Consider the following 26,326-nt stretch of genomic DNA (forward strand, 5'->3'; position numbering starts at 1 on the left):
TTGGATCTTGTCCTGTGAATCAAATGACAATCACTCTCAGGGACCTTCTGCAGTATTTTCATTGATCTGTCGGTTTTATGATATTAGTGAAAAACTGATGACAAAAGTTTAAAAGCTCTCTGATGCCAATACCACTGGAAATGCCTGTACATGAAAAAATGTTAATATTGGTGTTATCTTTTTATTGGCACTGTACTATATTGGTATGTATCAATGTCACATGGTTTCCCTCATGCTCTCAATCTCCCCAGCAGCATAGTAAGGTAAGACTGTGCAATCTATAGAATTGTGGGAGTTGTCATTTTACAAGATCTTTTGCATTTTCTGCCAAAGAGTGTTGGTGCCTTGTCATACTAGCATTGAACCATGGCAATTAAAGTGGTATCAGAACTGTATTGAATCTACACTGTGTTGGTGCAACTTCAGTTCAGAGATCTGTGGTGGCACAAAAAACTACAAATCTAGGGAATCTATAGGATAGTGCCAAACTACTGAAATTCTCCAGTGTAGATAGTCTCTTAGGTAACTTATTCTTGAGTAAAATCCACAGAGTTTCAAAGAGGAAGAGGTGGTGCATAAAGAATCCTAGTGAGTTATTATTATTTTTTTGCAATCCTGTGCATTTTGCTCAAAAGTAAGCTGTTGTGCAGAGAAGACAGGCATGTCAATAAAGGAATTCCAGAGCAACAATTATGCTCTGTACAAAGTAAAACCCAGCACACTATAAAAATACATATAAAAAAGCATTGGATTATTCAGGAGTAAGCGTGGGAAGCAGATTTTGACAGCATTTCAAAACAACATTATTGTTTGTAACAGCCACAATGATGATAATTCACAATCCAACGCAAGAACAACTCTCCTGTTCTAGCCCAGTATTTGCAAAAGAAAAGTGATTCAAACATTCAAGATTTCATGAGTGAAATAGTATTGACATAAAACTACTTGCAGACATAAGGAAAGTAAATGCAACATTAAAATCATGAGTTCCAGGCCTTAAAAATGTAGAAGTAATTCAAGCATAACATTTCCATTGGAATGGGAGTGAAATCATCCCTTTGTGTCTCACTACTGCAAATAACTTGGTTGTATCTTTATTAGTTATTAAGGGAATTAATTGAAGGTAACTAGTAAGTAGTTACTCCCAAACTGTAATTTTGGCTAATAAAAGAACACACGGTGGAGGCATCTCATTGTTCTATATAGCCCTATTGTTCCACAGATGTTGTGTCTGCCTTCACCTGAAGTTTTTTTTCCAGCTCTTAGTGGTTTCTAGCAATTTCTTTGCTGCTTCAAACTGTTGAACATTCAATTCATGTTTCCCTGTTATTGCATTCAGATGTGTGAATTCATTGTGCAGCTTCTAAAAGCTCTCTGCGAGTGTGCTGTTGGAGTTCCAGCTTTTTCATTTCCAGCTTTAAAAGTGAAACGTTTTCAGTGTTTGTATTATTTCCAAAATCTTTGGTAACTTGTCCTTCCCTGCTGGTTCCTGTTCGCTAGACTCATTAGCTGGCTGCTTTTAAGAAGACATTTCCCTTTCCTGTGCTAATGGTCTCGCTGGTATAGAATAAGTAAGTTTAAATTAACAAGGACCTCTGCTGAATTATGCCTTTTTTACCTTTTTCTTTTCTTTTCTTTTTTAAAGCCAGTTTAATTCTCCAAACCAGGACTGACAAAGAGAAATAGGCTGCTTTAGATGGCAGAATTTAGAGCAGAGATGGAGGGGAACGGGGCTGGCATATGTGAGTGACAAACGCATGTGTAAATCCTGCTGAGCATATGGTGTGATATATTTGCCCTGGCGGACGAGATGTATTCCTTTGACAGCAATAGAAATTGATTTATGCATTATAGCAATCTTGTGCGTTGCAACTGCATATTGCACATGATGACTATACATTGTGCATGGTGGTGGCTCATTGTGTTTAGTGGTGACCCATTGCATTTGGCAGTTGCACATCATGCATAGTGGTTGCACATTGTGTTTGGCAGTTGCATGTTTGCATAACAGTTCCCCATTGCTCAGCAGCACCCAGTCAATATCATGTATTCCTCCACGTTGCTGCTTTTGATGAAGGTTGTGTATTGCTGTTGTAATATGTCACTATAGATGTATAGTTGCGCTATTAGAGGAACATTGGGGTATGGACTGTGGGACCATCTAGATATTCTTGGACTATAGCTTTTGTTGATCTAAGTCCAGAATAATCAATGGGAATTAATTGAAGAATGATGGGAATAGCAGTAGGACAACTTCTTGGAGGGCCACCATTTCCCATTATTTGAGACCAATGCAAAGGGATACATGCAGGTAGAATTGATGTCTGAAGTAGGTACAGAGATGTCTGAAAAACATGGACTGAGATCTTGCATCAGAGGCTGTGATGACAGTGATGATTTGACAATAATGATGATGCCCTTTCTACCAAAGGTGGAATATCAAACAAATATAGTCAGTGACAGTGATGGCAGAGCTACATTGTTGGCATATAATCATAGAGTTGGAATTTATTTGTTTTATTTATTTGTCGTGTCAGGGCAACCAGTCAATTATATTACATTTCTAACAGAACAAAGCAAACAAACATACAAAGTACAAAATGTGTGAGTTTGGTAGTTGATTAAATGTCCTTTGACCAGTATCTGGCCACTTGGAGTGCCTCTGGTGTTATTGCAAGAAGGTCCTCCATTGTGCATGTGGCAGGGCTCAGGTTGCATTGCAGTAGGTGGTCAGTGGTTTGCTCCTCTCCACATTCGCATGTCGAGGATTCCACTTTGTAGCCCCATTTCTGAAGGTTGGCTCTGCATCTTGTGGTGCCAGAGCGCAGCCTGTTCAGCGCCTTCCAAGTTGCCCAGTCCTCTGTGTGCCCAGGGGGGTGTCTCTCATTTGGTATCAGCCATTGGTCGAAGTTCTGGGTTTGAGCCTGCCACTCTACCTCACTATGAGAAGGCAGCATATTCCATTGTCAAATAGCTTTTAGCATCGGGATGTTCTTCCTAATGTTTAGGTGGAATCTCTTTTCTTGCAATTTGAATCTAATGCTCTGTGTCTTAGGACATCATCCTATGAGTGGGGGGAAAGCAGGGAAAAGTGAAGGAAACTGTTTTACTCCATTCCCTCCCGCCGAGGTCCATCTTCTAGGATGGCCAGTCATCCAACGACATTTCCCTGTCAAAGTCCTTTTTTTACCCCACTTTCCCCCCACCTTTTCCTATTTGGAGTCTGATAGCACCCGATTCCTCAAAACTCATTTTGGGCTGTTTCCATGTGCTGCGGAGGAGCCCTTATCTCATGTGATGATTTCCGTGGGGCTCCTGTAGAATTCCGTTTCCAAAATGCATTGAAACGGAGCCCAGAATTTGTGGGATGATGTCCCTAGTCTCCAGTTAGCAGAAAACTTCCTTAATGTGACATCTTTTTAAATATTTAAACATGTCTTTCAAACTTATCTTTTCCAAGCTAAACATACCTAGCACCCTAAGCTGCTCCTCAAAGAGCTTGGTTTCCAAACTTTTGATCATCTTGGTTGCCCTTCTCTGGACCTGATACAGAATCATGCTAGTGAACTGTTTCAGTGCACAACGGGGCATGTGTTTGATATAACATTTCACAATGGGTGCTCTAGGACACTGTGTATGGTGTATGTTGCACAATGGTCGCACTGTTGGCTCTGTGTGCGCAGTAGTTCCAATGACATAGGTACACCTCTGCTCCCCTCCTGAGAATACAAATGCTGTGCAATGCGGCAATTCAACGTTAGATAATTTTGAGTTGGTTTGCAATGATGTAACCCCCCAACAGGATGCCAGCTACTGGTGATTTTTTTACTGCTTTCTTCTGGCAGGAAAACTACCTTGGGTTGGCACTGTCTCAAATGGCTGCCTTCTCAGATCCTGAGTGAAGTGAACTATTTCTGCCGGTTTTTCCTGGTCTGCATGACTCACAACAGAGTCCAAAGGCTGTGTGAGAGAAACATTGATTATATTGCCAGCTGCCGCACTGTGTGGGTGTTTCTGTCTATCTGCATCTGTGTCAGTAAGTGTAAGTGAAATACAAACAGGGAAATTTACTGAGCAAAGCTCAGCCACTGGGTCAGAGATGGGCAAAGTGTATTTGTGGCCCTTGGGGCTGTTTTGGGGGTTCTTTGCCCCTCCAGACTCCTAGGACGATCATTTTTCTGTCCTCGAAGTGCTGAATGGCATCTCCATGAAGTTTTCAAGAATGGCTATTTCAAAATAAAGTTGACTGCATGGGACTCATACACAACATTAAAAAAAACTTTCCACCTCTGAATCGGAAGTGCATTTTTGTCTCCTGATGGACATTTGAAGCAGCCTATGCTCTCCTTGGAGGTATCAAGTGGACCAGCCTTGTTTACTGTATGGAAGTTGGTCTTTATACTTTTAAAATCCAGATTCAATTCAAATTCATTTCTATGGACCTAAACCTTCTAAATCAAACTTCTTCAAGTAGGAGGTTGCTTTACAGCTGTGGGGTCTACAGAATGGAATAATCATTATGTGCTAGAGATGTGTGAACTTGCTTTGCTGTATCAGAGCAGAATGTTCCAAGAATAAATCTTTTAAAGTAAAAAAACATCTGGCAAGCTTAATTCAACCAGTGGCTGGTGCTCAACTGAGAACTCACAAGTGGAGAATTCCCCCACCCCACACTTTATTTAGGGAATTCATAGTGGCCTAAAAGTGTCTCCCCACCATCTTTCTTCTGCAGTCTTTTGTGCACACACTAGCAGCTGGATAATCTACCCAAAAGGCTTCTCTGACACAAGAAAACAGAGGATTGCTTGCATACACACAAAGCCTCCTGTAAACAAGCCTTCTATGCAGATAGGAATGCCTTTGGCTCTGATATATTTTACTATTAGGCCAATTTCTACAGCTATTCTGCTCTGATTCCCTAAAGAAGCACAAATGTTGCCATCAGAGCCATAGCTTTGGAAAGGAAGCACTGCAATAACTTAGAAAATGTGATGGTAAAGTTACCAAGTGAATGTGAACACAGCAAATATCTTAACCTCCAACTGTCCCAGTTTGGCAGGTACAATCACAATTAATTATCTGTCATTCCACTTTTTCAACTGCTTTTAAAATGTCCTAGTTTCTAAATCCCCCCCCCCCTTCTCCCTTTGTTTGAGGTTTACTCCAGTTAGTGCAAAATGATCAAAAGTGCAAAAAATATATGTGTGAATGCATTTTATTCAGCAGAGAGGAAAGGAAGGAAGGCAGGGGAATCTTGTCCTTCCCAGTAGGCTCAGGCAAAAGCCTCTACTAGCTTGTGCGTTCTTCTCCATTAGCAATTTTTGACATCTTGTCCATGCTGTGATATAACTTGGCCATTTTTGTAGCCAACCATTTTCAACTGTGAAATGTTGGGGGGTATGAAATGCAATGTGCATTGATGAATGCAAGGCGGGGGTTAAAATTGCTAGATGAAACATTAACAACCTAAGATATGCAGATGATACCACTTTGATGGCCGAAAGCGAGGAGGAGCTGAGGAGCCTTCTAATCAAGGTGAAAGAAGAAAGTGCAAAAGCTGGGTTGCAGCTAAACATAAAAAAATCAAGATTATGGCAACAAGAATGATTGATAACTGGGAAACAGAGGGTGAAAACTTGGAGTCAGTGACAGACTTTGTATTTCTAGGTGCAAAGATTACTGCAGATGCAGACTGCAGCCAGGAAATGAGAGATGCCTACTTCTTGGGAGGAGAGCAATGACCAATCTCGATAAAATAGTGAAGAATAGAGACATCACACTGGCAACAAAGATCCGGATAGTCAGAGCAATGGTATTCCCCATAGTCACCTACGGATGTGAGAGCTGGACCATAGGGAAGGCTGAGCGAAGGAAGATAGATGCTTTTGAACTGTGGTGTTGGAGGAAAGTTCTGAGAGTGCCTTGGACCGCTAGAAGATCCAACCAGTCCATACTTCAGGAAATAAAGCTCGACTGCTCATTGGAGGGAAGGATAATAGAGGCATAATTGAAGTACTTTGGCCACATCATGAGGAGACAGGAAAGCTTAGAGAAGACAATGATGCTGGGCAAAATGGAAGGAAAAAGGAAGAGGGGCTGACCAAGGGCAAGATGGATGGATGGCATCCTTGAAGTGACTGGATTGACCTGGAAGGAGCTGGGGGAGGTGACAGCCGACAGGGAGCTCTGGCGTGGGCTGGTCCATGAGCTCAAGAAGAGTCGGAGATGACTGAACGAATGAACAACAACAACAACAACATGAAATATAAGTTTTAACTCTGAACAATTTTGATGTCTTGCTTTGTGCAGTGCTAGGCATTCTGGTACTGAAGCAAAATTTCATGGGTACAAAAGGTTGGAGGATAGAAAGGGAAGAAAGTCCAATATCTGGGTTTGGCTCAAAATAGTAGCTCACCGTTGTATGATGCTGGGTTTGGCTCAAAGTATTAGCTCACCCTCAACCTAATCAATACCTTATAATCTGAACATATTGTTGTTTTTTATTCATTCAGTTGCTTCCGACTCTTTGTGACCTCAAGGACCAGCCCACGCCAGAGCTCCCTGTCAGCCACCACCACCCCCAGCTCCTTCAAGGTCAAGCCAGTCACTTCAAGGATACCATCCATTGAGCTTGTCCTTGGTCGGCCCCGCTTTCTTTTTCCTTCCATTTTCCCCAGCATAAGCTTTCCTGTCTTCTCATGATGTGGCTAAAGTACTTCATCTTTGCTCAAACATTCTTCCCTCCAGCGAGCAGTCGGTCTTTATTTTCTGGTTGGATCTTCTCGCTGTCCAAGGCACTCTCAGAACTTTCCTTCAGCACCACAGTTCAAAAGCATCTGTCTTCCTTCGCTTAGCCTTCCTTATGGTCCAGCTCTCACATCCATAGGTTACTATGGGGAATACCATTGCTGAACTTATTATTACATGATATATCACAATTTTTATACCTGGGTTATAAATGTCATTTTCTAATTGAAAAAGTTTATTAAACTGCAGAAACTTTGCTTTTGTGAGATGTCCTGCAGCACATTTTGTTTCAGTTTTTCAACAAATATCTCATAGAGTCCCAATCAATGCAACACTTTGTGGCAGCAATTTTTTTTTTGAAATTTCTGGAGTATAACAACTACTTTCACACAATTAAAAAGAAAATAACACTTTTAAACCAGGGACAGAACATTTTTCAATTTTTGCTACATAGTGTTATTTATTTATAAGTATGCCACCCATGTTCACCAGGACTCATTTCCTAAGAATTCCTCATAGGATTGCAACCTATGGAGGTATTCTAATATTCCATTCACTTTCCAAGCACTTCAGCAGGAAGCAGTGCTATTAAAACTAATTACGCTACAAAACAGATTCCAATTAAAATACAAAATGCCACAGATTAAAATTTTCCACATGACAGCTTACTGCTGGTTGCAAATGGATGATAGCCCATCCCGGAAAGTCTCAGAGTCTTTTTTTAGAAAATGGCAAGAAATGAACTTTAAAAGATGATAATAAGTTATTTGTAGGGATGCCGGCATTCAAGATAGCTTTTATGTAACTCAAGGTCTTGCTTACATCCAGTTCTGGGGTTCACATCACAGTTGCTTACATCCCACCTGAATCATTGGTCTCCCCATGTCTTCCTTTCTCCCTTTACTTATTGATTATTGGGCGGAATTATTCTTCCAAAAGTAGTGTCCAAAAAAGAAGAGCCTTTACAGCAGTGGCTACTGTAGATGCGTCTGCTTCAGGAACTCAAAATGGCTTCAGCTTTGACGTTAGCTGTCCCACCAACAACACCATTATGTGAGATCATTTCCTTCACCCTTGTAGAAGCTTTATGAATTACCAATGATGTGTTATTATGTAGTCATTCTCACTTATTGTTACAGCATGAGAAAGTTACATGTTTGGATAATAGTTCCAGACTTCCCCTTGGAGAATCAGGCAGTTGTTGTCCAAAAATGTAGTTTTCTCCAAGTTCTACTTTATTTGAGCTAATGTCTTTGTTGTCAGGCAAGAAGGCTCAATGTGAATATTTGAAAAGGCTGAGAACTTGTTAAGAAGTCCTGGATTTGTCATAGGTGAATACCCGTCTTTCCTAAACCAAGTGTTTTCTCTGATCTGCTTCTGATGGAAAAACTTACATAAAAATGTTTCCCTGAGCTAATCTTCTTGGTTGTGCCAATGCATGGCAAACACAATTTACATCTGCTGACACTCTGTCTTTAAGAACTAGCATGAGAGCTAGCATCTGAGTGTTAGAATAGGACTCTGAGAGACCAGGGTTTGAATCACCATTCATCCATGGAAACCCACTGAATGGTCTTGAGTAATATCAAGAAATTGGATCCCAAATATTAAATATGATACGTGTTTCCATTAAGACATATAGCAAGAGTGTGCCCTTGTCTTACAGTAACTTTTTTTTTCATGAATTGCCTTTTGGAATGTTGTCTAAACACATTCTGACCCCCAGGAAACAGTCTCTTCAGTTTCCACAATCCCCACTCAATAAACTGGGAGACATGAATGAATTTACACCAGAGTTCCTGGGTTCATTTTTTGTTTTTCTTGATATGATCAGGGCTATCTGTGAGAAGGGCTCTCCTCCCATGTCTTGAGTCAGCCTCACTCTTGTAAGCCCAAAACATCTGCATACCCACAGATTGAGAACTACTTCCTTATGCTGTTTTTAACAGTTATATAACAGACAAGCCTTTAACAAACAGAAGTTTCCTCCCTGCAATTTTGCCATCATGTGCTGGAGAAAGCTATACCATACTCCCCAACTGTCCCCATTTGTCGGGAAGAGCTCAGATTAACTCTTTGTCATCCCAATTTTTCAGCTGCCTTCAAAGTGTGCAAGTTCTTTTCCTCCTCTCGCTCCCCACCTTCCTCCTCAGCTAACTCCAGTAGCTGCAAATTGTGTTCAAAGTGCAAAAGAGGGAAAAGAAAGGAATCTTACCCTTCCCAGTAGGTTTAGGCAAAAGCAAACAGCTGAGGCCTCTCCTAAATTGGGCATTCTTCCTCATTAATAATTATTGCCATCTTGGCCAGGCACTGATTCCATACTTTAGAATTGCAACAGCTTGATGCCATTTTAACTGTAGTAGCTCCACCTGATGGAATGCTGGGGTTTGTAGATTGTTGGAGCATCTGAGCTCTCTGTCAGACAAGAGTAAACGTCTCCCCAAACTACAAATCCTAGAATTCCATAGCATTGAGCCATGGCAGTTCCTGTGATGTCAAACAGTATTTATTCTGCAGCCTCTAATACTACTCAGATAGTTATGTCCCAGTTTTTGTCTTGTGAAATCTTCAAGGGCATGGCATACCTGCCCACAGGTTCAGGCAGAGCTGTTCTGCTGAGGTAATAGCAACAAGATGAAGGAACCAATGGCTTTAGATCAGGCATGGGCAAACTTTGGCCCTCCAGGCTATTAGGAACTGTGGGAGTTGAAGTCCAAAACACCTGGAGGGCCGAAGTTTGCCCATGCCTGCTTTAGATCCATCTTCCTCTCTTTTTGGTGAACAGGTTCTTCTTGAATCTGAGTGACTCAAGTCAGCATGTCCTTGCCTATATTAACACAATTAGCCTTTGGTATTGCTATTATTATTATTATTATTATTATTATTATTATTATTATTAAAAATGAATAATGCAACTTTTCTTTTCAGAGCCTGGGATGGGTTTACCTCCACTCTCTCCTCTTAATGCTTCTGATTAGCATCTTAATTGAAGGGGCTGTGGTGGCAGCTGCTAATTATTCTCCTTCAAGTCGTCTGCCAGCCTGATTGGGAACAGGTGGCAGCGGGGCTGCCTTGACTTTGCCAGCGCTTTTCCAGGCAGGAGGCTGGGCGAGGTAGAGCGGGGATAATGAGAGGTTTCAGGAATAAAAGACAACTCTTCAGGGACTTGTTCTAGCTGCCACCTTTAAACTGGAATAAATTGTAACAGCGGTTACTTGGTAGGGTTGTCACCTCCCCAAATCCCAGGAGAGGAGCCTGACATGTGGATATTTGGCAAGTAAGGCTTTTCTCACCGCTTATCTCCCAGGGCCAGCCCAAGGCAGAGTGTGGTAGCAGCCTCAGGCAGTAAACATGCAGGGGGGACAGATGCTGCCCTCTTCCCACTGCCCCCCAAGGGACTTGCTGACTGCCCTCGTGCACTAAAAGAAGATCCACCTGCGAATCCAGTTAGATTCTTACACAGAATGTGTGGGTGACATCTTAGCATTTCCCTCACACAACAGAATGTCTTGCTTAATGCCTATCTTTCTTATTTCTGTATTGGGGAAAACAAAGAAGGCAAATAACCCTTTAACCTGCATGAATAGAACTGCAGTTTCCAAGGCTAGGGAAGTAGTAGCCTCACTATATTCTGCACTGGCCAGGCCTCATCTGGAGTACTGCGTTCAATTGCTGGCATCTCATTTTAAGAAGGATACAGACAAGAATGGTTTCGGAGAAGGGCAACAAGGGTGAGAAGAGGTATAGAGAATGAAATACACAAGAGAGTCAGTCATGTTTAGCTTGGTGAAAAGAAGACTGGGGGATGGCACAACTTCACTCTTTAAATACTTTGATGGCTGTCACAGAGAGGAGGGAGGAAGGTTTGTTCTCTGCTATCCCAGAATGTAAGGCTGGATTTCAATTGAACATTAGAAGGGGCCTATTGAAACAATCGAAACAATCACCTAGCTAGGTGGTGGGGGTCTCATTCTCCAGAACTCTTCAAAAAGATGCTGGATACCTACTGCTGAGGATGCTCTACCTGGAAATTCTGTGTTGAGCTTGGATCTTGAGTGATATCGATGGCCCCTTTCAACTCTATGATTCTTATTTCCCTTCAAAATATATTAGTTAACCACTTTTAATCCCTTGCTAGGAGAAAGGTAGGATACTAAATGCATACATACATACATACATACATACATACATACATGTATACATGTATACATGCATATGTTCATACAGGAATAAGGCCAGAATCCTGTAAAAATCCCATATGAATGCAGGTATGTATACATGTATGTATACATGTATGTATGTATGTATATATGTAGTATCCTGTCTTTCTCCTAGCAAGGGATTAAAAAGTGGTTAACTAATATATTAACTTAATGGTTAACTTAAGTGTGCAATTCCAAATGTATAACTTGGAGTTGCATTCTTAAGGCTGTTATATATTCATGCTACCCGTGTAGCCCATAATTTAGATGCTATGGAGGGACCATTAAAGTTTCTGAATCTCCATTTACCAGGCAGCAAAGGCTGCTGTTGATGACGATCCATTCTCTGGTCAGTCGGGAAGCATCTTGGCTGCTCTTCTCATCATCATGAGGGGAATTGTGATAGGGACTATAAAGGATTCTGCATAAATACATAAATATTTACATCTCTGAGAACGCATGGAATAGCTGGGACATGTAATGCAACTGGTGTGGCTTTTCCTTTCCATGCAAATCAATTTTAGTACATCTTCCAAATTACAGCAAGATAATGGTCTGAGCCAGTCTTCCCTAATTTGCTGCTCTTTTTAGAAGTATTCGTGCTACTCCTGGGTAAGGGCACCACCTGCACAGAGCACTTCAATGCTGCCCAAAGGTTTAAAAATTGCCGGTTTTTGACCTTTGATTTTCACAATCTTAAGGAGGAGGAACTTGCTATGTTTTTAAGAACTGGGAATTCTCAGTGTGTTAACTCATTTAACGAGCTCCAAATGTTGTATGTCTTCAGTGCAGTCACAGAAATACTCATCCATGATATTGTTCTTGTTTGTAATTGATGAATAATTCTGGCATTAACCTTCCAGCTTATCTGTGAAATTGACTGCAGACAACAGAAGGCATCCCTTCAGTGCTGCCAAGTTGCCACCCGTATGGCAAAATGAGGGTAAATGCCTTCAGTTTGCTTCCACTTCAAAGGATAATAGCACGACCCACATCATACCAAAGAGAATACACAGCTGATAAATATGCAGTCTTTGCTTTCCCTTGGAAATTCTGATCAACCTTTCAGGAAATGAATTCATCCTCAAGGAATTGTGGATGTTGCACCTCGAGAAAAAAAATCTGTTTGCTTAGTGATAGATGTGGACAATGACGTAACAGTGTCATTTTTTCGAATAAAGTTCTGAGTACAGTGGTACCTGGTAGTTTCCATTTCAATGTCAATGTGTGTTTCAGTCTGGACTTCCAAGGTGTTTTTAAAAATAACATCTTTAATTTTTTTTTTTTGCAAAGGAAAAATACTAAACTTAGAATAGGTCTTAGTACATCAAAATACTAAGTTTTCTAATTGTGTTCCAAGCATTGTCTTTGAAACACATCGTGTACATCCCAGAAAGTCTTGATCTTCAATTGTACAATTGGACTTCCAAGATGTTATTCAGGATGTTGAACCTATCTTGCGAAACAGGTTTGGGTAGCTCAATTAAAGTTCAAATACCTTATAAGTTGTGCATGTTGGTGTGACCAAATCCCTATAGCCAACTCCAAAAATGCCAGAGCCAGTGTGGTGCAGTGGTTTGAGTGTTGGAATAGGACTCTGGGAGATCCTTGTTCAAATTGTTACTCAGTCGTAAAAACCCAATGAATCATCTTTGGCAAGTCCCAGTCTTTCAGCTTGTGCTGTTGCACCCAAAAATGTTTCTTTGGCATTAATGTGTCCTAACTTTCTGTCAGCTTGGGGATGCTGGATTGCCTTCCTGTTTGAACATGGAACCACACAGAATCAATGTTCATGCTGTTGCTTTGAGGAAATTATAACAATTTATTAATTGGTCTTGGGTCTATCTCCAACCAGGCACTAAAATGATTTCCACACAGCATACTTAAAATTCGAAAAGTTACTGATTGTTCCTGAACCTGTCAGTTGTGGATAATTTCTGAGGAGAATAGCTGACAGTTTTCTTTGCTCACTGTCTCTGGTATAGGGGTCTTTGGGGTGCCCAATGCCCAAGGTGTTAATTATTTTACTGATTAACTAATTATTGGTTTACAAAAATTGGCTTGAAATTGCTTGTCCAAGCCTGGATCTCACTGGGACCAACTGCATTCACGTCTTGGTTCCAAGATCCCCTGGTGGTCTATGATCTAAAATGGCTTCCTTTCCTCAGGCAAAGGGGCAGACAAAATGGTTCACACATTTTCTTAAACTCCACCCTCATAAAACTAACATAAAATGGCCCACTCTCAAGTTGTGGGTGAGTCAGCCTAACAAAAGGAACTGGAACTTATACAGTTCCAGCACACAGTCTAATAGTAAACCTGTGGCAAACCTCATCCAAAAATGTTTGTCAAGAAAACCCTAGGATAAGGTCACCATAAGTTGGAGTCGACTTGAAGGCAATAGCAGTAGCAGAAATTGGTACAGCTGTTAGAGCATGCTTCACTCAAAGAGTCAGGAGAACGCCTACATGGAGCTCACTTGATTGTCTAACTGCGAGGTTGTAGGGCACCACAGCAGTCTAATTGGTGCTTGATGGGATACCGCAGATCTCGCTATTCCATGAAAGATCAAAGATGTTAAATTGGTCTCAGTCAATAAAGCATGATATTGGCCAGCGTCTCAGCCTGATAGTCTAGGAAAAAGATTAGTTTCTGACTGAAGCCTTCTCATCCCATGGATCTATCCCTCCTACCCTTCTAGGAAGATACGGGGTGTGTATAACCCACAGTGTTACCACAGGGTGATTGCACTGGCCTTTCATCAGGCTCCTGTATTGAATTATTCAGAGTCTGAGACTTGGCTATGCCAGCTCTGATGGCCCATTTGCCTTCTCAATTTTGGAAGAAAGACGATGCATATAAACTGCTGGAGGCCAGTCTAGCTCTGTGTCAGTGTTTTATGGGTTTGATAGACAAATTAGGCCTACTGGCTAAAAAGTGGCAGGTGGGTGGGTGAGATTAAATAGCCTCAGATGGTGCTGCTTCTGTTGTAAACAAAAGTCAGTGATTCATCTGTGCTTCGCTCCTCTCTCCGTGCTTCCTACTCTCAATTTTTTCAACAGATGCTAAAGAAGAGAAACCAAAAGCTGTGAGCAAAAAAACCCAAAGCAAAATCCAGCAACGGTAAAGTCTTGGATGCCAAATGAAGGACACCCATCTGTTTGTCTTGCTTGGTGTTTTAAGGTTTTTTTGATTGTGATTGGGAGCTGCTTCTCAACAGCATCTACACTCGACAGGATGGGGAACGTTGGACAGGACCTGGTTTCCCACATGAGAAGTCTGAAGTATAAAACCTACCCCAATGCTGCAAATTACAACAGAAAATGCTAGACCATTTATTTGCATAATGACTGCATTACGACAGCATGAGAACTCGGTTTGCAGTGTATTAAAATGTAAGATCCACTTTGTAGGCACACAAGCTTACAAGCATCAGCTGTTGAGAACTTTGTCATAAAGGGAACAACTCTTCAGGGTGAGAAGGGCGGAATATAAAGTTTTAAATAAATAAATATTAAAATCTGACTAATATAGAGTTACAGTGTTTGCTCACTTATCGTGAGTGTTCTGTTCCAGGAGCCCCCGCGATAAGTGAAAATCCGTGAAATAGGGACGTTCCGCCCATTCGGCAGTGGTCTCCTCCTCTACCCTTGGGTGCCATTGATGGCACTGCCTGGCAGCACCATCAGCGGTGCCCAAGGGGCCTCCAAAGCTGGCATTAGCACAGGCAGCGAGGAGAAGGAGGGTGCCGCAGAGTTGGCAGAGCCTCCTCCTCCTTGCCGCCTCTGCTGCTCTGGCTTCTGAGGCCCCTTGGGTGCCATTGATGGTGCTGCCAGGCTGGGATGAGGCCTCTGAGGAAGGAGCGGGGAGCAGAGGAGGCAGTGAGGAGGACTGCTTGGCTGCCCTTCCCCTCCTTCTCTTCCTCCTCCCCCTGCAGTTCGGGGGGGGGGGAGGAAAAAACACAACATGGCAAGGCCGCATAAAGCGAACCGCGAAGCAGTGAAGGAACACTGTAAATTGATTAGTCTAGGTTGCAAAAGACTGAACTCTTATTGCCAGTATTATGGTGGTAACAAACAGTCTGATTTACCAGTTGAAAGTGAAGGAATAATGATGTATTTTTATTTTGTGTCTGTTTGTTCCTATACAAAACTATTATCAGATAAGGTGAATGGAGGCAACCAGGATGAGAAGGTACCTATAGTTTCACAAGTTTGTTCTAAAGGAGGCCTTAAAGATTTGTTTGTCTAAGAACTTTATCACAGATAGCTTTGTTGCATGATTGCACTAGCTAAGGGCCCTTCCACACAGCCATATAACCCAGAATATCAAGGCAGATAACCCACAATATCTTCTTTGAACTGGATTATCTGAGCCCACACTGATATATAATCCAGTCCAATTAGGATTTTATACAGCTGTGTGGAAGGGGCCTAAGTTTAGTGATTGAACTGGATTATCTGAGCCCACACTGACATATAATCCAGTCCAATGTGGATTTTATATAGCTGTGTGGAAGGGGCTTAAGTTTAGTGATTGATCTTTTCTTATCACACAATGCAGTGACTCTCCTGTTGCTGATTGAATTTCTTTCAGCATTGAGTCAAATATTTTCATTGATGGGAGAATTGAATATATCATCACTGTTCAACAATTGTTTCTAGTGCGACTATTTGGTTCCATTGCAGTTCCGACCTTCTGTCAGTCATGTGGTGTGAGTGGCCACAATTTTCCTCCTCTTCCCCTTCCTCTCCCTCAATAGAGTGCACAGGAACAATGTTGCTTTTACTCCATCCCCCACGTTTAATTTAATCTTAATTTTTAAATTTTATTTGACTGTAAATTGTACAATTGAGCTGCTGCAATGGGTTGACAGCATGCCACAGTTATTATGGAGAGCCATTCATTTATGAGAAGCATCAAAATTGTACTCTGCAACTTTTTTGAACATTGCACATGCACGACATATAAAACAGACACAGGAAGCACAGTGGGATCAAGTGAGGCAGTGCAAAAGACTTTGGATCATGTAATTTTATTGTTTTTATTAGGTGGTTTTAATTGTTATATCTTCCTGTCTAATTGTTGTTTTATTTTATATTGACTTCTCTTATTGATTTTAATGCTTAGTTATATGTTTTGTTTAGAACTATTATTTGGTTTATATTTATGTGAGGCATTGGATTTTGCTATTATTTGTTATAAACTGCTTTGAGACTCCCCTGGGGTGAGAAAAGCAATATATAAATACAATAAGTAAACAAACAAACAAACAAACAAACAAACAAATGCTGCATCTCTGAAGTGACATTATAGCACTACTGGACAGATAGAAGGTGTGAATTTTCCCATACTCTTATGTATCATTTTGCTTAAACAATGTGATTACTGTGAGACAACAGGCTGGTGCGACAAAGCCCTACATGTAAATTTTTCCAAGATGGCTGATTGCCCAAAGGCTTGACCCCAGTTTGGTAAACTAAGGTCAAAGGCTCATGCGGCACTTTATACCCAAGTCGGTGTCATTTTGTGGGACCTTGCACCTTTGCCATGCAAATTGAAGCCTTTTCCTTTTGTCCTCGATTCTTCATTCCTGCTAAAAGCTTTCTTGAGACCTGAACGAGGCCCCAGCTGTGATGCATTCAATCTTTCCTTGCCCTTGTTAATTAGAACAATGATAAATGCCAATTGGGTGAAATAGAGCTAAGCTGAAAGTGTGTGGCAATCTTCCAGTCCTAAGGAAAGGATAACATGGGACTAATTAACAAAATTCAATCAAGGGTTGTTCTACAAGGGCAGCCGCATTCATTTCCTTTAGCAGCTGAGGATGGTGTCTGACTGCCACAACTTCCGAAGCTACGTGTTAGTTTCTAAACAGTTAATTAAAACAATCCAGACATGCAATTGAGTCATTCAATGTAGTGTGTGTTTATGCATACACACAGCCTGGGGGGCAGGGGGTCAGTTTTTGTTTCTGGGGGGAAATATGTTGATTAATATCATCATGATCACCCCTTGGTTGCAACACAGACATATTTGCATGAGTAGTCCGTTATAGATGTTAGACCACACATTTAAAATAATATACATGGAAATGCAATAACTGCACCACAACTCCACAGTGCAGCCAATAATTCTATGGTTCTCTTCTGGTTGGTCCTCCACATTTATGGATTTGATTGTCGAAGGCTTTCATGGCTGGAATCACTGGATTGTTGAAGGTTTTTTTCTGGCTATATGGCCATGTTCTAGAGGCATTTTGATTTGATTATTTGATTATGGATTTGATTATTCACAGATTTGATTAAATGTTCTCTCTAGAGATCTCTCTCCTCCAGTGCAATGCTATGGTCAACTTCTGCTGAAAATGGACCATAGTCATGCTGGAGGACCTAGAGATTTCTAGAAAGATGTTGTCTCAGGTTAAAAAAATAGTAATTTTATTACTTGTAATTTTTCACTTTTACAGAGGTCCTTTGTCCCCAATGCCAGTGAATTTGGAGGGCTGAATGGATTTTGTAATCAATCCCGATTGAAATCCAGCATTATCAATGTAATTATAATGGACCTCCACTGTTGCAGTTATGTTGAATGATAAGGTAAAGGTAAAAGTTTCCCCCTGACATTAAGTCCAATTGTATCTGAGTCTGGGTGTTGGTGCTCATCTCCATTTCTAAGCCAGAGCTGGTGTTGTCCGTAGACACCTCCAAGGTCATGTGGCTGCATGGAGCACCGTTACCTTCCTGCTGGAGTGGTATCTATTGATATACTCCCACTTGCATGTTTTCTAACTGTTAGGTTGGCAGAAGCTGGGACTGGCAGCGGAAGCTCACCCTGATCCCTGTATTTGCACTGGTGACCTTTTGGTCAGCAAGTTCAACAGTTCAGTGCTTTAATCTATGGCACCATCTGATGTCACCATAAAACTCAACTTTGCAGCTTCTCAGAATCCCAATTGAAGCATTTTTAAGGCACTGCATATCGGAGCCACAGGGAGTGGACAACAGGCACCTGGAGAGACCTTTCTTGGCACAATTACTCATTCCGGTATTGTCTGCTACTGGGAGAGCACTGCAAACACCGTAAGCTCCTTAACCTGCAATGCTTTGGAAACTCTTTGTTTGTGATATTAGTTTGTTCAGATCCTTAAACATGAATCTCCAGCTTTTACAAGACCTCCAGCAGTTATGGTGATCCCATGAATTTCATAGTGTTTGCTTCAGTAAGGAATGCTCAAATTTCACATTCCTCTAAAATACAGCACCAGCTATTTGTTGGTGGTCTCCCATTCAAACACAAACTAGAATGATCCCGCTTAACTTTCAAGATTAGACAGGATCTGAAGCCTTTAAAAGATTTAGGTTCAGTGGCTATTATATTATTGATGTATTGATATGCATTCATATTCCTGTATAGCCATTTCTGTGTTGTAAATTACTTTCAGCACATTGTTTAGAAAAGCAATAGACATTAGACAAACATGATGGGAAACAGGATGATGATGCTATAGACTAGTGGTTCCCAACCTTTTTTGACCAGGGACCACTTAATCAAGGACAACTTTGACCAGGGAACACTCTCCAACAATAGTACCAAAAGGGTTATGAATCGGTTTTTGGTCAACTTTGGATTCACTTTGGAGTGCTGATTCAGAGAATTGCATCGGATAGACCACATCAGCGTTAGTTTCTGATACAAAACATATGCCATGGTTAGCGACAAGGAAGGAGTGGCAGGCGGTGTGAAAGGAGCAGAAATAAAATAAATAAAATAAAGAGGAAGGCGGTTCGTGGACCAGATTTTCATGCTCGTGGCCCACTGATGGTCCTTGGCCCACAGGTTAAGAATCACTGCTATAAATCTTTTGCATGAGTAGAAGGTGGATCACCAAGTGTATTGCTCAGAGTTGTTTGGAGGAAACATGAAATTAAATGAAATCATGTTGCGTGGATGATTTAGGGGCATCTAGTTAGCATTACACAAAAAGAAGGAATTTGAATCCATGTTTTGTTGAGCCAAAGAAAACACTCCCTTTGGGAAGGGGCTAAAAAGCGGGATGGGATAACAGACACCCTTTACCAGCTATGAGTTTTGAAAGCCAATAGCTGTCATTGTTAAATATAAATGCCGTCCTTGCAGACGGACTGTGCTTTGCTCCAGCCAGAGTTCAGGCAAGTGCTGAGTGAAATTGTTTTCTTTGACTTCAAGCTGGCTCAGTTTCCTGGTTGATGCAGGTTTAATTGGACTGAGGATTGTATTCTCCTTAGGCAGTTATAATGTAATAACAGCAACCGGAGATGATCTCTGTAACCTCTTCAGTATTTTAGCCAGCTGTTAGCATTTTCAAGTGTGAAAATATTGACATGTTATGTAGGTGAAACAACACAGACCAGTTGTATTGAGAATCTATATCTTCTTCCCTTTCTATTGCAGCAATTTCAGCATGTTTATGTTGGCAGAGATAGGTGCTTTAGGGTGTCAGGTGTGTGTGTTTGTGTATGAGAGAAAGAAAGAGGGAAGGAGATCTTGCTCTTCTCTAATTTCTATGTGGTCCAGGATTCAGTCTGCTTGGAGCTATAGGAAATAGGTTACCATATAAATGATCCCTACCATTCAAGGAGCACAACTGAGTCAACATATTTGAGTGTAGATATATTTTTGGACAAGCAGTTGGGAAGCAGGCCAGCAGGCTCCACTCCAGTTGTTCCTCCACTCAATCATTTTTAAAAGGATCAACCACTGAACAAGGATATTATTTCCTGTGTGGCACAACTAAGGTGGAGTTTACATATCTGAGCAGCTAACATCCATCTTAGTATCATCAGTGACAAAGGAAGACAGGACTATCAATTATTGTGTGAAAGTGTGAACTCCAACAGGTTTGGCTCGCCTTTTACTATATATGCCATTTCAGTATCCTGTTCTATATCATTATTATAGAGAGGCACCCAGCCTACCTTTACATCTGGTCACTATCACAATCTATTGAGTCATCACAGAACTTTTGCATCTCAGAGAAAATGTTCCCATTTTAGAGTACTTGGTCTATGAGGTTCAGAGTTAATGAGCCATAGTAATGCATGTGGAGATGGATGCCTTTCCATAAAGCCAGTGAAAGCTGCAATTCAAGCGGGAGCTTTAATTGCCATAGGAAAAAAACCGCCATTCTTTACTCTTTTCTTTGAACTCCAGTCTGCTTTCGTGACAGATTTTGGCAGTTGTGGGAGGTCTAGAACGTCATTCCTCCTTGCTGATTCAGCCTCAGTGGCATTTAAATTGCCCATGGTAGTACTGACTTCAATCAATTGTAGAGAGATTGTCATTCATTAGGTGTGTGGGTTTGTGGCCATTGAGTACTCTATAAAATGTCTACACAATGAAGAAGGATTTACTAACAATAATTCTTCAGTTACTTGTTTTGATAACATGGATGGAGTGCTGCGGGAGGCCTTAGTTGGTAGTTAAATAGGATCAGGCTGGGGAGAAGAAAGATGGGGCAAATTCATTTCTAGGGAAAAGACTGTTGATTGTAGTCACAAAGGAAAGAGTTGATACCAATGGGCTACAGAAATTGGCTAAGGTTTAGGTTGCAGAAAGAAAAGAGAACTCCAAAAGGAGTGAGTCACAAGGCTGGAAACCAGGAACAAAGAGATGCATAACTGAGTTTAACTTTCCTTTCTGTTTACACTGAAGATCAAATTATTTTCGTATGCTCTGAAAGTGAAGTCTGTTGGAACATGCAAGGAATCAGTTAATGTGTTAATGTGTATGTCAACTGTAAAATAAGATGCACAAAGCCGATTGGTCAGGCAATGCACAGAGAGATGGCTGAGCCTGGAACTTTTTGGTACTGTTACATTTTTGTTCAGGTTTGAGCTGTGTAGATGTAGCGAGAGACAGTTTGAAGAGTGAAGGGGGGTCAAAGTTTGGAGTATGCTCTTGCTTCATGAGCTGCTGAAGAAGTTTATCCACATGGACAAAAGAAAAACTATTCTAAATCTCTCATAAAAGGATATTATATGAGTTGGTGCCACTGATCACACTGTACATCTGTTGTTCTGAATTAAGAAGAGTAAACTACTTGTTCTTTCCTGTTCACCTGAATGGCATATTTTCTTTCTCTGGCAAGGCAGCGTGTGGTCTGATCAAACATGAACTACACATGGTTTATTTTACATTATGCAACAAAGTCCTTGCGGGACCAATGAAGCCCCAAAAGCAAAAACTGATTGGAACTAACCAGGCAAGCATGTTATAAAAGATAGGGGATTATTTATTAGCAAATCCCAGAAGCTGACACCAATATAAAGGATTATTAACCAAATCCCAACCACTGTACACCAAATTATAATGGTTAGGGATTATTTATGAACAAATCCCAATCTCTTGCCAACCACTTATAATGGAATGTGGCTTCTTTAATTAAAAATCAAAAGCTGAATAAGCTAGAACAATCTTCTGGCTGAAAAACCTTTCAAAAGAACACTGGCTCCCACCACACTTAAAAGAAATGTTAAGCCCTTGGCTTGTCTTGAGGTATCTTTAGGCTAGAATGTGCTGGATTCACACTCAGGCTTTGTTCTCTGATGTAACACTGAAGAGATTCTCTTTTAAAATACACGCTGCCACCATTTAACCTTGATCTCGTCTATAAACTGCTTTAGATCTTCACACACAGAGGCACACTGAGGCAGTGATTGTGAACAAAGAACAATGTTGTTTATTTGAGAGAACTTGAACAAAACAGGCATTCAGCTGTTTCAATATTGGATAAAAGCATATGGTTTCTTTAAGCAGTTCAAAACTTAGTTGCAAATAACACTCCTCTCTCCCTCCAGAAACTACTTACAGGATTCCTCTCTGCCTAGTAATCCTAAATTCCACACAGACAGTCCTTTCCTTTTTGGATCTGTCTCACCACTCCACCAGCTATCCTTCCCAATAGCTGTAAATCTTTTCACTAACTAACTCTGCTGGCTAACTGACCAACTTCAGACTTCACTAGCTCTGTTCCTCTAACACACACTCTCCCTCACTCCTCTCTCCTTCACACCCAACCCAAACTCCTCCTTCTTTGACACACAGACCCTAACTGAGCTGTCAGGTTTTAAAACGCCCTTAAAGTCATTTTTTTACTAGTTAGGCTCCTCCCCCTCTCTCCCAGCCAATTACAAACTCCCCTCATTTCCCTCCAAGCTGCTCCTAAGTACACCCCCTCCAGGAAATGAGATTCTAAGATGGATGCCCCCAGGCACCCTTCTAAAATAGCTGCTGAGCTTTCTGGGCCTGCCTTTCTGAGGTAGGTAGGGAATTCATCACACATAATTAAATAATATATATGTATTGAACAATGGACTATGTTTTTCCAGGTGGGTGCTCACAGAAGAAATGGAAACCTGACAAAGTAGCCAGTGGCAGCATCAGAGTTTGCCTGCTTTCCAACATAACAGTAGCAGTTCTGCCCTCTGAATGATGCTTCTGCTGACATCGCTGCAATAACCCTGTATTTTTGCAGTTCTAAGATACCATAGATTTTAAAATGCACACTAATTTCAGTACCAACAGAAAACGTGTGTGCGTGTGTATAAGTAAAAGTAAAGGTTTTCTTCTGCCATCAAGCCCAGTTGTGTCCCACTCTGGGGGTTGGTGCTCATCTCCATTTATAAGCCGAAGAGCTGGTGTTGTCCATAGATGCCTCCAAAGTCATATCGTTGGCATGGCTGTTACCTTCCTGCCAGAGTGGTACCTCTTGACCTACTCACATTTGCATGTTTTCAAACTGCTAGGTTGACAGAAGCTAGGGCTAACAGCAGGAGCTCATGCCGCTCCCTGGATTCGAACCTGAAACCTTTCAGTCAGCAAGTTCAGCAGCTCAGTGCTTTAACCCACTGTGCCGCCGGGGGCTCCTGTGTGTGCGTGTGCGTGTGCTTTTCCCATATAAACATCACTAAAACAGGGTGCATCTTAGAATCAAGGGTGTGTGTGTGTGTATTCATTTACCCTTTATTCTAAAATGCACCCTGATTTAGTGATGTTTATGTGGGAAAAATGCAATAATACACACGCAAACACACGTAATTGTTTATGTTTGTGTGTGCGCGCGCCTGTGTGTGTATTATTTTCCCCACATAAACACCACTAAATCAGGGTGCATCTTAGAATCAAGGGTAAATGAATACACACACACACACACATACTTGATTCTAAGGTGCACCCTGTTTTAGCGATGTTTATATAGGAAATTTAAGGAACAGGATATGTCTTATGTCCAGAAGTAGATTTTTACATGGAAGGAGTACACTGCAGGTTTAATTCTGGTATTAAAATAAATCCTTGAAGTTTTATTATGCTTGCGTATATGGCTTTTGCACCTGGCTCTTATTGGTGATCTCACCATTTCAGCAAAAAACAGTGTCGACCTTGCTGAGCATGAAGTCTGTCAAGCCCTGGGCTAGGGCACTTGAAGAGCATATACAGCTGAACAAACTGTGGACTAATTTACTTTTGTTCTATTTCTGAAGGTTTTGAAGAAAGACATTCCCACATAAATTTGATAATCTTGTTTTATTACAAAGGTATTTCCCCCCGCCCCGCAAAGATTCAACCACTTCCATTAAACAGCAGGTAAGGAAAAATGCACCCACAAATAACTTGACAAGGATAAAAATATATTACAGTGGAATAGGGTTTCTGGTTTGTAGACATATATTTTTCAATGGTTGTAGCAAATATTTGGACAGAGAATTAAATAATAAAGCATATGCTGTAACACCCATGTGCCAAGCTCATCACTTGGAACGCGTACACATATACTCTCAGGATAGAAAAGAGCAAATCTCTCTGATCTAGGGTCTGTCCAGGCAAGTAATCACTGCAGACCTTCATCTCCATCTTCTTCTGAACTGGTTGTCCAGGAGGCTTTCTTTATACATTCCTGATTCGATCCTCTGAGAGCGTATGTGTAACTGGCAGCTCTTCACAGTTAAAAAAAAAAAGAGTTTTAAAGAAAAAAAAAACACTCTTTCGAAGTTAAATGTAGCCCAGCTACATTCTTAAAAGTATTTTTCTGCAGCCACTTTCTCAACAAACAACACTTTCTCAGTGAGTTCCTCTATCTTTTGCAGTTCCTTTCTCATGTTTTATATTCCTCTTTATTTTTTCCTTTGATAAAATTTGTACTTTTCATATATCGATATATAAAATTATGACAGATCAGTTTCCCCTATAATTTACTACACTACACATTTCTGAAAGATATACCTGACAAATATAACCACTTGTAACAACCAAATTTCGACTGAAAAGAAATTGAACTGTTCCAATTCCCACCCAAGTGATCAAATCTTCGCCTCTTAAACCATGGCAAATTCCCCTTCAGACCTTGCCTTTGGTGAGGTAGTGTAGGATTCTTAAGCATTATTTGGCAGTTTATGAGCTTGGCATCGTCGGCAGCACTAGCTGGCCCCATTGCTCGCAACAAGTTTGGGTTTCCCTGTTTCGGAGAGCCGTTGCCTTCAGGCAGTTGCCTAAAATGCTGAAGAGGAATTCCAAGAGAGAGATCACACTAGAGAAAAAATCCACTTAAAATCCGGTTGCTGCCTCCTGCAGAATTCTGGGGTTTGTAGTTTAGTGAGGATGTTAAAGACTCCTCCCTAAACTACAAACTCCAGGCTCCTCCCTAAACTACAAACCCCAGAATTCTGCAGGAAGCAGAATCCGGATTTGAAGTGGATTTTTTTCTCTAGTGTGATGAGGCCCAGAGAGAGAGAGAGAGATAAGAGCACTGGGTTTCCTCCTCACAGCAGAGAGATAATGCTTCCTAGTGTAGTCTGTGTAAAGGCAAACAGAGAACAGTTATGGGGCATCATATGGGGATAAATAATGATACATATTTTTGGGATTACAGAATATGGCACTAAGGAATGTTACCTAAAGCAGGGATAAACACTTTTCCTTTTTTGCTTTAGTGAAACCCCGTGGTCTTGCATTAAGCCAACTGTGGATTTATGCTGAGCCAAGAGTTCAGCTCTGTAGATTCCCTCTCAAGTAGTGGGGGGCAGAACAAAGGGAAGGAAGTGCATCCCTTGACCCTTGTCATCTATATATATATATATTTTCCTTCAAGGGAAAACTATTTGCCGAGCCAGATGGGCATTGAGAGGGAGATTTGTTGAGTGCAATTCGGTCTGCACACACATCTGGGAAGCTTTGGGAAGTGGGAACAGCTGCACCGACTTGTTCTTTCGCCGACATTGTCTGCTATACAATAACGATCCCTCCAGCAAGGTAACAGCCATTTCCGTCGTTGGGGTAAAGTGCTTTTACATGTCATGACTACTTAGGAAGCAAGTACATTGTCTGTGGGTTCCCACCTCTTTTTCCAACCTCGAATGAAGGTGTGGTTATGTTTAACATGTACAGTACAAAAATAAAAGGCACAAAATACATCTAATGCAGCAGACTGTGTACAGTAAATGGGTTCCCTGATATTTAAAGTACACAGAAGGAAGAGGGGCACTGTTTGAGGGAGCTCCGCTGTTGCTCCAAGGGCATTGTGAAACCCCATTCATTGTTCCCCGAGGTGCTTCTGCTTTTCTCTTAACCACCTCTGCATTATTTCCATATCCTGATATCTGCTTTACAGCAGTCTCTCTGGGAGAATGAATGAAGGAAAAGACCACCAGTTCGAATCAGAATCAGAGCTCAATGATTACATTTGGCGGCTCAATTATCGCGCCCCTGTCTTAAAGACCAAATACGTCATGGGTGCCATGCAGTGCGGATCACATAAAGGATGCAAGGCTGTTGGGTGGGCAACCTTCACTTTACCTGGTGGCTCACGGAGACTGGCCAAACTCACCATCAAGTTGGTTTCTTAGTCACCATATACATACAATAGGATACATATTGACACACAGCTACTTTGAAAGGGTGTTTCTCATAAGACAGTGCACTTTAGAGAAGGTCACTTCTAGACATGGGAGAAGAAATAAGTCCAGCTTGCCACCTATGCTTCGCTGCAGCACTCATATATGTTGTCTTCCATAAGTGCAATCACTTGCTCAAATTTGTGCTGCAGCTGTGTACGCCGCGTTGTGGGATTAGAGTCCAACGCACTCACAATCTGAGGAAGTAAGGAATTGAAGATGGATTTAAACATAAGTTGGTTTGAGATTCTTGCATTCTGATAGTGCAGTACTTTATAATCTGCGTTTGATGTCAGAAAAACAGCGTAGGACTGAAGCCCAAAGAACAAATGTCTTGCTCCTCTTTAACCACTCACAATACCAAAGGCCCATTGAATTCAATAATCCTTATACTTGAGAATCTTGTGTAGCTTCTTCATAGCTGTCCTTCGAAGTCTTAGTCTTCCAGTT

General features: G+C 41.2%; 2 protein-coding genes across 2 annotated transcripts in view; both read right to left on the reverse strand.

The window, feature by feature from the left end:
* The window catches only part of LOC132769363 (large ribosomal subunit protein eL32), a 262,210-nt gene that overhangs the window by 183,042 nt on the left and 52,842 nt on the right, over positions 1–26,326 (reverse strand). The gene's annotated exons all lie outside the window — the stretch shown is intronic.
* PLXND1 (plexin D1) overlaps positions 23,499–26,326 on the reverse strand; it is a 223,417-nt gene continuing 220,589 nt past the window's right edge. Inside the window, exon 36 of the mRNA XM_060766263.2 lies at positions 23,499–26,073. Coding sequence (XP_060622246.2) covers positions 25,957–26,073 — 117 coding nt within the window. The 3' untranslated portion in view covers positions 23,499–25,956. The remainder of the gene's footprint in view (positions 26,074–26,326) is intronic.

This window comes from Anolis sagrei, chromosome 2, assembly GCF_037176765.1.
Source record: "Anolis sagrei isolate rAnoSag1 chromosome 2, rAnoSag1.mat, whole genome shotgun sequence".
NCBI classification, from domain to species: domain Eukaryota; kingdom Metazoa; phylum Chordata; class Lepidosauria; order Squamata; family Dactyloidae; genus Anolis; species Anolis sagrei.